General features: G+C 35.4%; 1 protein-coding gene across 1 annotated transcript; it reads left to right on the top strand.

Moving 5' to 3' along the window:
* Window positions 1-4,979: 4,979 nt before the first annotated feature.
* Window positions 4,980-11,860, top strand: LOC113121116 (potassium channel subfamily K member 5-like). The gene is made up of 5 exons (XM_026291357.1): window positions 4,980-5,305; window positions 8,240-8,351; window positions 8,642-8,808; window positions 8,900-9,068; window positions 9,878-11,860. Exons 1-5 carry the CDS (start codon window positions 5,120-5,122, stop codon window positions 10,576-10,578), a joined length of 1,335 nt encoding a protein of 444 aa, XP_026147142.1. The 5' UTR covers window positions 4,980-5,119; the 3' UTR covers window positions 10,579-11,860.
* Window positions 11,861-12,528: the final 668 nt, after the last annotated feature.

Genomic DNA, 12,528 nt, shown 5'->3' on the forward strand with positions numbered 1-12,528 from the left:
GTTAGGCACCAGACTCATTGTGTTGCAGCCTTCTCAGGTAATAGGCATTCTGGTCTCCGAATGGAGGCATGAGTCAAATCCCACTTGTTTTCAAGTAATCAAGCAAAATGCAAAACTTTAAAAACGTAAATTCATTAAGTGCTATAATTTGCATTCTACTAAAAGCAAGTTCTGTCATATAAACAAAATAAAAAAATAATTAATCAAGTTGCATCATTGCTTTACAAATTGCATAAAATGTTGACTTCATCATTTAATATCCAAACTAATAAAAAACATTTACTTTTTTTTTTTTTTTTTTTACTTTTTTTTACATTTAAATACTTAGATAATACAATTAAATGTGGCTCATGTTTCAAATAAATCAGGTAAAATTTGCCAATGTACAGTAGTTTGACTTTAATAAAAATAAAAAAAATAAAACATAGTACCCATACTTTAACTTCATTTCATTGAATTTTTTACTCTCATTTAAGCAACTGAAGCTGTTTCCAACCAATGCAGACACTTTGCTATTCAAAGGTGTATATACAGTATAAATTACATGTGACAGTCAAGTGCTTTGCCTGAAGAGGGAAAAAAATCCAGTGACTCAGTTATAAGATCAAGTTAATAAATCACCCTCTCTGAGGACGCAATCAGCCACTTTTAAATTATTAGCCCAAATATTTAACCACTGAGTTAACTCATTAACCATAAAATTGAATCCAAATGTGCAGGGTTTTGTTTATGAGCTAGATCCATACTGATATCATGACTGATATCATGTGCATTTCTTTTATGTTGCTTAAACAGAAGGACACAGTGCTAGTTTTGTCAAGGTCATGAGTTTGATTCCCAGGAATTGCTTGAATTGCTAAAAGATATACTTTGAATTCAATGCATGTTTCATTAGATAAAGTTTCTGCAAAATGCATAAATATAAGTTTCACTCTCATTGTTTATACTGCTTACCTATATTATTCAACTGCAGCAAACGCAGCCAAGCTATATGGACAGAGACTGCAGTTCTTCTATGTCTTCTATGTTGCAAAGTGACAAGTTAATTATTTTATTCATGCTAAGAATCAAATGAGCTAGCATGAAGAAAACATAATTTCCCTTTCCTCTACATCTTGCTTTTCCATTATCTTCAACCTTTCATTTTTATCTTATTCAAGTTTTTTTTATCTACTTGGGCCTGCTCTTATACCCAATCCGGCCTCTTGTGCTCCTTGTGGGTTAATTAGATCTCTTTTACATATAATATGTCCTTCAATAAGACATAAATTAATGCAGAACAGAATATTTGGATGGCGGTATAAACCATTAACACGTTCACAAAAATGTTGCAAGATGTGCATAATTCTCTTTGCTCATAGTTTTATGTTTCACACCCCACAACATTTACACAAACTCCCTGTCTTACGTATAATGCATCTCAGTCTGAAGCTAAGGTAGTCTAAATCTCTAACAGGCCGTTGAGCAAGAAAATGTCATCTGAGCTGATAATACTGAGCCTTGGAGAATATCCTTGAGTGACATTGACTCCTACACAACTGCGGTAGTGTGGTTGAGCAGATGCTGTTCCCTGATAAACACACACTTAAAAACATACACACACATACATAAACACACCCAAGTGCTCACAGATGCAGGCAAAGGTCTCTGTGTTTAGTCTAAGAATGCTCTGTGCTTTTGCTCATAAACTCCAGCATGGCTTTAATATGGAACATAAACCCAAGCATGACTACATGCTAATTATGGTTAAATATATATATATATATATATATATATATATATATATATATATATATATATATGTCATGTTCAATTAGTCATTACATTGCAGAACATAAGAATTTCTCTTTAACCCTGCTGGGGGGAAAAAACAGTAAACGACTTGATGATGGTTTGAGATGTTTTATAAATAATACAATAAAAATGTAAGAAAACCTTTTTTTTTTTTTTTTTTTTTTTTTATAAAATAATGCTGGCTAAGTTTAATAACAGTAGGACACTGATAAAGCATGTGTATATATTATTGTGTGTCTTCACATATATATTATATATTTCACTCTTTATTTCCTGATGGAGCGTGTGCCGCTAGTGCGTGGAAACATGACGTAACGCAGTAAGGTAATTCCACATCCATCAAACGCCTGCGCACTGACGCAAATCCCCTTCTTAGGAGACATTCGTCATTGGAATGATTATAATACTAGGCCAGTGAATGCCTGTTGCTGCACTGATTGAAAAGTGCATGGGTGGAACTGGAATATCAACATCTGAACCAGGATAAATCCTTAATTGGCCAACCATTTCATTTCATGGAGATATTTGGTATGAACACAACTGAATGAAACTGCATCTCTGGAGGCGATATCTCCAGTTCAGTCAGGTGAGTAATTATGATTTAGGTCAATCAATTAGCTTTTTAACCATATATCTAACCATAGCCTACATAGCAAACTATAATGATATTGATAAATTGAATTCACACAAAAATATGCAATATGAATGCAATACATAAGACTATGTTTGTGTTCAACTTGCACTGAGATACAGCGCTTGTGACAACTTCCCAGTGTGACAACTAGTCCTCTCCTCTTTCTCTCTCTCTCTTATTATATTGTTTCATTATTAGCTCACTCCAGATGAAGAAGAGAAGATAAGATGGAGGAGAGAGCAGAACAAAATAACTTAGTTCATGCTTACCATTATCACTTATTGACCTTCTTCAGGAGGTGAATAATAGGGCGGCACTGCCAGTTTTAGTTTCATATTGTGTTTAGGGTGGTGCACCTTTCTGATACATCTAGTTTGTCCAGTTTTAACTTGAGACTTCTGTAAGTGTACAAAGAGTCTGTTAAGATTGACATATGATGAATGAAGAACTAACAACACATAAATTAACATTTACATATAGTTTCAATTGGGAAATCGAAACAGAAGATCTTCTATGTTATTGCTATGAAAACCAATTTTAAGAATGCAGGACACTCTGCTTCGGGGAATCTGTTACGTAATTACCAGCAGCACATGCTAATGGCATCCAGCTGTGAATTTGTTTTCAGGAGACTGAGCGTCTGCACATGGAGCGGGTCGCGCTGCAGAGGCAGGTGAGCAGACTGCAACAGGAAAAAGAGCAGCTGAAAATACTTTTGGCATCCCATGCATCCATCTGCACACTGGCACAGGACAAACCTCATTCCTTGGACACCTTTATGTCAGGAAAGGCCCTGCCATTCCCTCACAATAAAACAGGATCCTCTGGATGACGTAAGTGTGTCTGGACATTTGGTGCTTCAGCAGACAGAGAATAATTCTGAATTACACTAAATTCAATGAAGACGATGAAGCATCCTATGAAAAATATTATTAACAAAATAATGCTTCTGTGGCACTCCTGTGAAAGTGTGTACTCTGCAAGAGCAACTAAGTAAACTTGTGGGGATAAATAATAAATAAATACAAAGCAATTCATTTATTCATTTAAATAAATAAATAAACACACTGAAATATTTTTCCCCCAAAATATCTCCATTTCTGAAGGTTTGGAAAACATTAGTAAATGATGATGCAATGTCCATTTTAGGGTGGAGTATCCCTTTAAACAAGGAAGATTAAGAGTTACATGCAACAAGATACAACATGCCACATAGCATGCAATAAAAGGAGGATATTTTGATATCTGCAATGCTCAGGAATGCACGAAGAGCCCCCCTTCCCCATCCCGTTACAAAAGGAGGAGGATTTCCACTCCGCTGTTGGCACGAGTTCCTGTTTGGGATTTGGAAATCCGACTTTCAATTCACAGAGGCCTTTGCATTTGCTATTTAAAGGTCGCAGGATATTGTAAAATAGCTTTCTTCAGGTGTGAAATAGGAAAAAATTGTGTTAGGTGTCCGGCGTTCACACAGAAGAAACCTTGACACACGTTTCCTTTAAAAAACAGATATCTTGCTCAATCAGTAAGATGGATATCTAACTCTATATGTCACTAGGTAAGAAGGAAGAAGAGAACTTCAGTATGAAATGTGTCTTGTAAAGTTTATTGCATTTGTTTTTTCATTGTTTTATTGATTATCTTAGATTTGTAAGATTATTAAATTGAATTTAGAAGCAATATAACAGAAATTATAAAGAAAAAAGCCCTGACTGAAACTACCACACATCTCTGATCCTTTACCTCAACAAGGGATCAAGACAAAAGTTAAAGAAATGTAAAAATGTAAACACACCGATTCCAATGAAATTGGAGCTTTGCCAAAGTTAGAAATGCAGGAAAGGGATTTCATTAGATAACAAAACAAAAAGCTACATTCATGCATACACACACATACACACACACGCACACACACACATAGGTCTGGGGGTGGGACCAGTGCATTAAATAAAAAATTTTAAACAATATAAATTATATATATTATATTATTAATCACGATTATATTGCATATATATATTGCATATACATATATACATACATATGTATATATGTATATGCAATATATATGCAATATAATCGTGATTAATCGGATACAAGATAAAAGTTTTTGTTTGCATAATATATGTGTGTTCTGTGTATATACACAGAACACACATATATTATGCAAACAAAAACTTATTATTATATACACACATATACATCCTATTTGAAAACCATATATATATATATATATATATATATATAAATTAATTAATTTTAGGTGTGTACTCTGCAAGTGCACATGTGTGAACTTGTGGGGAACCAACGTAATACTTCATTAAAACACCTTAAAAGTAAACAAAAAAATATGACTAAGAAGAGTGGGTATAAGTTATGAGAAAAGATCTCGGTCTCCTAATGTTTATAAAAGTGTGTTGCTTCACTGAGTTGTTCCTTCAAAACTAAAAAAGCAATATAAAATCTATTAAACCAAAGAAAAGTTGACAAAAATCGTAGCCTCTAGCAAAACCACGCAGTTTAGAGCCAGAACCAGCATTCCTCGCGTTCACACCTACAGCCAGGCGTGGCTCCGGATTCCACTTCCTTCTCACGCGCATCATTGAGTTTAACACATCACCAGAAACTTAGGACACTTTAGCAGTGGTTGTTACTTGGTGTAACTGAACACAGAGAAGGATCTACTTCAGTATTATGGCAGATAAAGGATCTTTTCTGACCTCAATCATCATTTTCTACTTGTCCATCGGAGCCGCGATATTTCAGATTCTCGAGGAGCCGCATTTAAAAGCAGCTCTGGACGATTATAAAAACCACACTGAACATTTATTACAGAAATATCCCTGCTTAAAAAAGGATGATTTGGACCTGATAATTGAGGTAGGCTTCATAATTTGATTCCTAATTTGGTGTTAAGAAAATAAGGTACAGCAGCTCTTGGAAAAAGTTTTCAAATGTTTTCCAAGTGTTTAGGCTAACTATCAGTTATTAAATAGCCTACATATAAGTTACCGCTGCTAGTGTTTCTCACACACAAGCGACTAATAAGAAGTTTTCTTCTGAATTGAATGTAGGTTTAGAACATTTTGAACAATTATACCTAGTTTGTTACAGTTTCACGCACTTGCGCGTGAACCAAACAAAGCGAAACCTTGTCCTAAACGAGTCAGATCTCTTGAGGTGACGGGAGTTGGCCAACCTAAAACAAGACTGAGGCGCGATTGTTCCCAGTTTGTGGACTTTTCCCCCGTTGGCAATAAAAGTTGCAAAGTCATTCTTAGGAATGTGCTTTTGATAGCCATAGCCTACATTGTGGACTCGTTCAAACGCGACTGTACCACGAGAAAACGCGCTCGCACGTGCTTTATGCGTCGAACATGAAAACAAAGCAAGTGGCTGTTCGGTAGGCTACTGTTTTCAAAGCTAAAAGTTCTAGACCTAATCTTAGCACTTTGCCCCCACAAAAAATCACCCAAAACATGCATTTAAACTATCTCATTCTGATTCATTTGACCCTATTTAATGCAGATAATTTAAGATTAATCAACAAACCAGTTCTTCTACACATTTAACTGCTTCATGATGTATCATCATCTTAACTGAAATAGGTTTTAAGTTTGAAATATTATCTCATATTGTAACCACAGATGTTTACTATATACACACAAAAAGGTGTGTGAGCATTTGTAATTTGTCACTAGAGAACATGATATTGCAAATACTGTAACTCATCTGTCTGAAAATATCAACTATAGCACTAATTCAGTCATTCTTGAAGAACATTTACAATCAGCACCAGTAATGCAGGATACAGTAAATGGCATTGTGCTCATTAGTGTCTTTACTTGTTTTACAACTCTTGCAATGTTATTTCCAGTAGGCTTTTGATACTGACAGTAGCTATGCCATGAATGGTGTCACAGCCTTTAAACGGTAACACTTGGGATTAATGTCATTGTGTAAATCAGGTTTTATTTTTTTTTTTAATTTTTTAATTTTTCCATGTGTTTTTTTTTTTTACACTGTTTGGTATACTAACATGACAACTGTACTACTGCAACTTTCAAAATCTCTTATAGGCTGATTTGAAACACATGGTATTGTTTCAAACTATTGATTTTTTTTTTACCATATTAAAAATAAAATATTTTTTTCCTCCTAGTGTTAATTATGACACATTTAACCTGACTGACATGAATTGTAAAAAAAAAAAAAAAAAAGGACCTGTGAAAGCCCCCATACTTATGTTTACTAAGCATGATGTAAAATCATGTGGCAAAGAAAACCTGTTTCTCTGGTTTTCAAGCAACAACTTAGTGTAGGTGTACGCTAAATACTGATATTTACAGATGCATCTCAATACATTAGAATGTTTTGGAAAAGTTCATTTATTTCAGTAGGAATTCAACTCAAACTGTGAAGCTTGTGTATTAAATAAATTCAGTCTACACAGACTGAAGTAGTTAAAGTCTTTGGTTCATTAAACTGTGATGATTTTGGCTCATATTTAACAAAAACCCACAAATTCACTATCTCAACGAATTAGAATATGGTGAAATGCCATTCAGCTAATCAAATAAAAACACCTGCAAAGGTTTCCTGAGCCTTCAAAATGATCTCTCAGTTTGGTTCACTAGGGTACACAATCATGGTGAAGACTGCTGATCTGACAGTTGTCCAGAAGACAATCATTAACACCCTTCACAAGGAGGGTAAGCCACAAACATTCATTGCCAAAGAAGCTGGCTGTTCACAGAGTGCTGAATCCAAGCATGTTAACAGAAAGTTGAGTAGAAGGAAAAGTGTGGAAGAAAAAGATGGACAACCAACCGAGAGAACCGTAGCCTTATGAGGATTGTCAACCAAAATCAATTCAAGAATTTGAGTGAACTTCACAAGGAATGTACTGAGGCTGGGGTCAAGACATCAAGAGCCACCACACATAGAAGTGTCAAAGAATTAATGTCAGAGGCGTCTTACATGGGCTAAGGTGAAGAAGAAATGGACTGTTGCCATTGTATTTCATTTGGAAATAGCTGAAGGTCACTGTCAAAGAAACCTGGGCTTCCACCTCAGCAGTGACACAAACTGATCGCCTCCATGCCACGCCGAATTGAGGCAGTAATTACAGCAAAAGGAACCACTACCAAGTATTAAGTACATGTACAATAAATGAACATACTTTCCAGAAGCCCAACTATTCACTAAAAATGATTTTTGTATTGGTCTTATGAAGTATTCTAATTTGTTGAGATTGGTGGGTTTTTGATAAATGTGAGCAAAAATCATCACAATTAAAAGAACCAAAGACTTAAACTACTTCAGTCTGTGTGCATTGAATTTATTTAATACATGAGTTTCACAATTTGAGTTGAATTACTGAAAAAAATGAACTTTTCCAAATATTCTAATTTATTAAGATGCACCTGTACATGGACAAGCAGAAAGATAGGGTGATAGTGTTATTTAAAGACATGTAAAGTACATTTAAAGTAAGTTGTTTCAGAAGTACAGCTGATATCTCATCAAACACGAAACACTCTTCCTCTTTTCCTGTTTTATGTCTCATGCATGGAAGCGTGTTTCCACCTTGGAGTAAAAGAAATAAAATGCCTAATTGTGAGATGAGATGAAATGAAGACACATTTATAATATATTTGCTTATTAAAGTCTTTCTCAAAGATGTAATTATTTCATCCTTTGTTTACATGCATTGTTTTCGCTTCATGCTGTTTAAATGTGCACATTTGGCATTTGTATATATTGTTAAATAACATTTAATAGTCCATATTTTGTTTTATGTTTCAACATCAGATTGTGGCTGCGGCGGCTGGAAAAGGTGTGACTGTAACAGGAGAAAAAAAAATCAACAATTGGAGTTGGGAGAACGCAGTTATTTTTGCTGCCACAGTCATCACTACTATAGGTAGATGAAATGTATTGCTTAGTAATATTTAAAGTTTCTATGTCTTTATTATAAAAATAACCCAGCTGACACATATATTCGTAATATTTGACCTTCAGTGCTGAAATGTGTGCAAAACAGAAATCAACCTTCCATCACGTTTATTATTTTGTGACAATGTTAAGAGTACAATAATTCTCAAAAATAACAACTTTAAAGAACAAATCTGGCAGTGGGTTTATGGCTATATATCACCATTTGGACTTTTCAAAATTGAGACTTTACACATTCTTGTCTACTCGATGGTTCAGGTTATGGCAATGTTGCGCCGAAGACATCTGGAGGCCGATTATTCTGTATCCTGTATGGGCTCTGTGGCATTCCTCTTTGCCTCACCTGGATAAGTGAATTGGGTACATTTTTTGGTGGCAGGGCAAAGCGCCTGAGTCAGGTGCTCCTCCACAGAAGGTTCACTGTGGTAAGAACATCATTAACAAAAATACCTTCACTTTTCAAAGAGACAAACAATGTTAATAACACCCATATTCATGTTTTCTCTTTCACTACAGAAAAAAGTACAGTTCACCTGCACAGTTGTGTTCCTTTTATGGGGTTTCCTGGTTCACTTGATCTTCCCAGCTTTTGTATTCAGTCACTTTGAGGACTGGACTTACTTAGAAGGCCTGTACTTCTCTTTTACCACCTTGACGACTGTTGGTTTTGGTGACTATGTAGCAGGTAACTGAACAATAGCAAATCGATTTTAACATTTTTGTGCTGAAGAATATGTGAGTAAGGGAGTGCAGGGTTTATACTAAACTGTGGTCCGGGAACCGCAAAGAGATTGTAAAATAAAAGTGCTTTGTGTTCTGAGGAATATTGGCAAATTAAAAAATAATTTGCTAAATGTATTTTAATGCATTTAACAGCAAGACATATGTTTTCATCAGCACTGCCTAACTAGTATGACACTTTTTTTATTTTTTATCTATAAAGCTGCATAGGAACAACATTTTTAAATTATTTGAATTATTATTATATACTTTATTATTAGTGTTAATTACATCTGTTCTAAATTCTTCAGTTTTAGTTATTTTAGTACATTAAGTTCAATGACAACAACCATGTTTCTTTGGAAATGATCTGAAATCTTTATTTATTTTATTTCAGTTAACAATTATTTCAATTAACATTTTTGTAATGGTTTTAGTTAACTATAATACTGCACTTACTATTTTACATAGACAGTACAACATTCTGTGTACTAGAAAATAGCTGAGTGAGTATTCATCAAATTTGGTGGTCCTTGGTATTATATAGTCAAAAGAAAAGAAAACCTACACCTTGAGCACACTGTAGAGAAGGCAAACATTGCAAATAGAGAGTTTATCTTGTTGCTAAATCTAGCTTGGTGCATCTTTCTGTCCACTGTACAAGTGAACCAACTTATGATGCATCATTTCCTGTGATTGTGATTCTGTATTAACATAAAATGCTTAAAAACAGCTTCTGTGCCATGTAAAAATTCACTTTGTTTTTCCATATAGGTGTGAACCCAGATAAAGATTACCCAACTCTCTACAAATTCTTAGTGCAGTTATGGATCTGCCTGGGTCTGGCCTGGTTGTCACTTTTCTTCAGCTGGAATGTGCATATGGTGGTCAAGGCTCATAAAGTCCTGAAGAAAAGAAGGCTGAGACGCCACAGGTTGTCCATCGATGATGTACTGGTAAAAAAAGAAGTAAAGAAAGCCCCAAAGCCGACACCTCTCTCTGGCGTCATTGACATCTTTGAGTTCATGTCTGAGAAGGTCGAAGACTACAGCGACATCATCCAAGCCATCGGCACAGGTAAGAGAAGGAAGAAAAAGCAGCAGGAGGAAGAACTGACACGGTCCAAGAGCTGTAGTGACCTATTGCATGGGCTGGTCATCCCACTCGATCACTCTCCTCGTCTGAAACGCCGCTTCAGCGTCAGCGTGAACATGTGCACGGTCATGTCTGGAGAGTCTACAGATGGCCTCGACAACAACCAAGAGGAACAGGCACTTCTAAAAGAGCACCAAGGAGACACTAAAAACAAGAGAGAAGAGAAGCCTGGACATTGTGCGGGGGACTCCAGAAGATCATACCCATCATTCTTTCACCCATCACGCCCTACCCTTACCACCAGCAACGGAGGATCAAGATTCTCAGTGTCCAAAGTATCAGAAGACCATTTGTCAAAGAGGAGAAAAAGCATTAGCTGACAAAGTCTGATCTACTAGATCTAAAACCAAAAATGACTTAAAAAATTCAGCACTGCTTTAAATCGTGATTTTTCAGGACACTATGGCTGTGGTGACACAAGGAGGACCATGTGAAGAACTCTGAAGACATTTCAAGACCAAAGAATGTTACTCTGATATGCGGATGGGAGCTTTCTCTACCTAAATCAAGCTGCTAAAGTGTACACTGGTTTCCGCAGTATTGAAAGACATGTAGGTATTACACAGGGTTGTGCAGCCAGTCTGTGACCAAGATAAGGATGTGAGGGTTAGCAGAGGAAATGAAACCGATTTCCTTCACAGACATTGGAAAGTTTGAGTGTGTTACTGTGGTTTCAAACAAGGTTGGATTTTTTTTTTTTTATTCTCAAAATGACAGCTAGGCGAAATCTTGAGATGTTTGGAATGGAATACTAGCTATGAATGCTAACTGTGCCGTACAAACTGATTAAAGCACTATTTTTAAAGTCATCTTCTTGGATACATCTTAAGCTTATTAAGCTCCAGCAAAGGAGTTGGAATAATAATGACTGTTTTCAAAAAGGTTTCCCAAACATTACCCTGGGGTTGATCAGATAACCAGATTGTCCTTCCCTAAACTCACGCTATTGGTTGAGCCGATATCGCTGTGTCACAATGTTGAAACAACCAGAGCAATGTTTTGATACCATCAGTGTTTTACACCATGTTCAATTTAATATTCAGTTGATAGTGTGTGTACATGTGTCTATATCCATATATAGCTGGAATGCAAGGTAATTTAACATTTAAAATAACATGCATTACCTTTAAGTTGTACTGAGCCTGGAACATCCCTTTGAAAACAGATTGTGTAACAGTATGAAATTATTGCTGTAATGTTGACACATGACCTATTTTATATAGAAATCAGTGAGTTTTAACCCAGTTGTTTATGAGAATCTTTTTTTTTTTTTTTTTTTTTTTTTTTTTTAGCCAATTTGGCACAAAAATCAGCTGATTTTGGCAGCTTGACCAAATGACCATTTAGAAAAGAGTTGATAGTGTTTCCAGTTTGTTTCCAGTCAAACTGGAAATTAATGGTTAAGTTGCGGAAAACATTGCATTGTAGGACTCCATGTCCTACACACTGCTTTTTGTTCTGAACATTTTGACAAATGTCGAGGGTGCAACATGCCAAATGAGTAATATTGTAGATTAAATTCTGAGCATATCTTCTGTCTTGAATGCTGTAACAGTTCTGTGACTGTTCTTAGGTTAACTTGCACTTGGGAAGCATTTTAAGTATTGTCCTGCTGAGGAAGCACTTACTCAGGCTTCCAGAAAATTGCCTCCTCTTGAAAGATTTGTTGAGGATGTGTAATGGGACGTAACTTGATCTCATCATCTGATTGATAGATTTGCTGAAGAATTTTTCTCTCTTTTTTTTAATCATTTGTATATATATTTTGTACTAGGTTTTGTTTTCAATGGCATTTTTGGTAATGCTTTTTGTTTTTCTCAGAATGACTCTATCTGCTGTTGCTAAACCACATCCGGTCTGTTGGCAGAAGTGGTGAAATTAAACATGTCTGAGCAACCGAGTCCTTCTTAGTTTAGTTCAAATTGAGATTTTGAGATATTTCCCAAAACACACAAATTCTCCATAGTGTATGAAAGCATACATTCAAATCATTATTATTATCAGTTTTTCCAAGCTACCATAGTGACACTCATAACATTAGTAATAATTTTATAAATGTTTGTAAATTTAGATTTTATTAACTGTATAATCTCCACAGTGTTGGGGGTAACACATTTCAAGTCATGCATGCGAGTTACTTAATCAGATTACTTTTTTCAAGTAACTAGTCAAGTAATGCACTACTTTGAAATTTTCAAAAAAGTAACCCTAATTACTTTGTTTTCCCATTTATTGACTGACAAGCTTCCTGTCCCCATATTGGGAGAAAT

Source organism: Carassius auratus, chromosome 20 (genome assembly GCF_003368295.1).
Source record: "Carassius auratus strain Wakin chromosome 20, ASM336829v1, whole genome shotgun sequence".
Lineage (NCBI taxonomy): Eukaryota > Metazoa > Chordata > Actinopteri > Cypriniformes > Cyprinidae > Carassius > Carassius auratus.

Coding starts and splice junctions, on each gene's coding strand:
- LOC113121116 (XM_026291357.1), top strand. CDS start 5,120: ATGGCAGATAAAGGATCTTTTCTGACCTCAATCATCATTTTCTACTTG. Junction 5,306..8,239: donor ATTTGGACCTGATAATTGAG/GTAGGCTTCATA, acceptor TTTCAACATCAG/ATTGTGGCTGCGGCGGCTGG. Junction 8,809..8,899: donor TCCACAGAAGGTTCACTGTG/GTAAGAACATCA, acceptor CTTTCACTACAG/AAAAAAGTACAGTTCACCTG.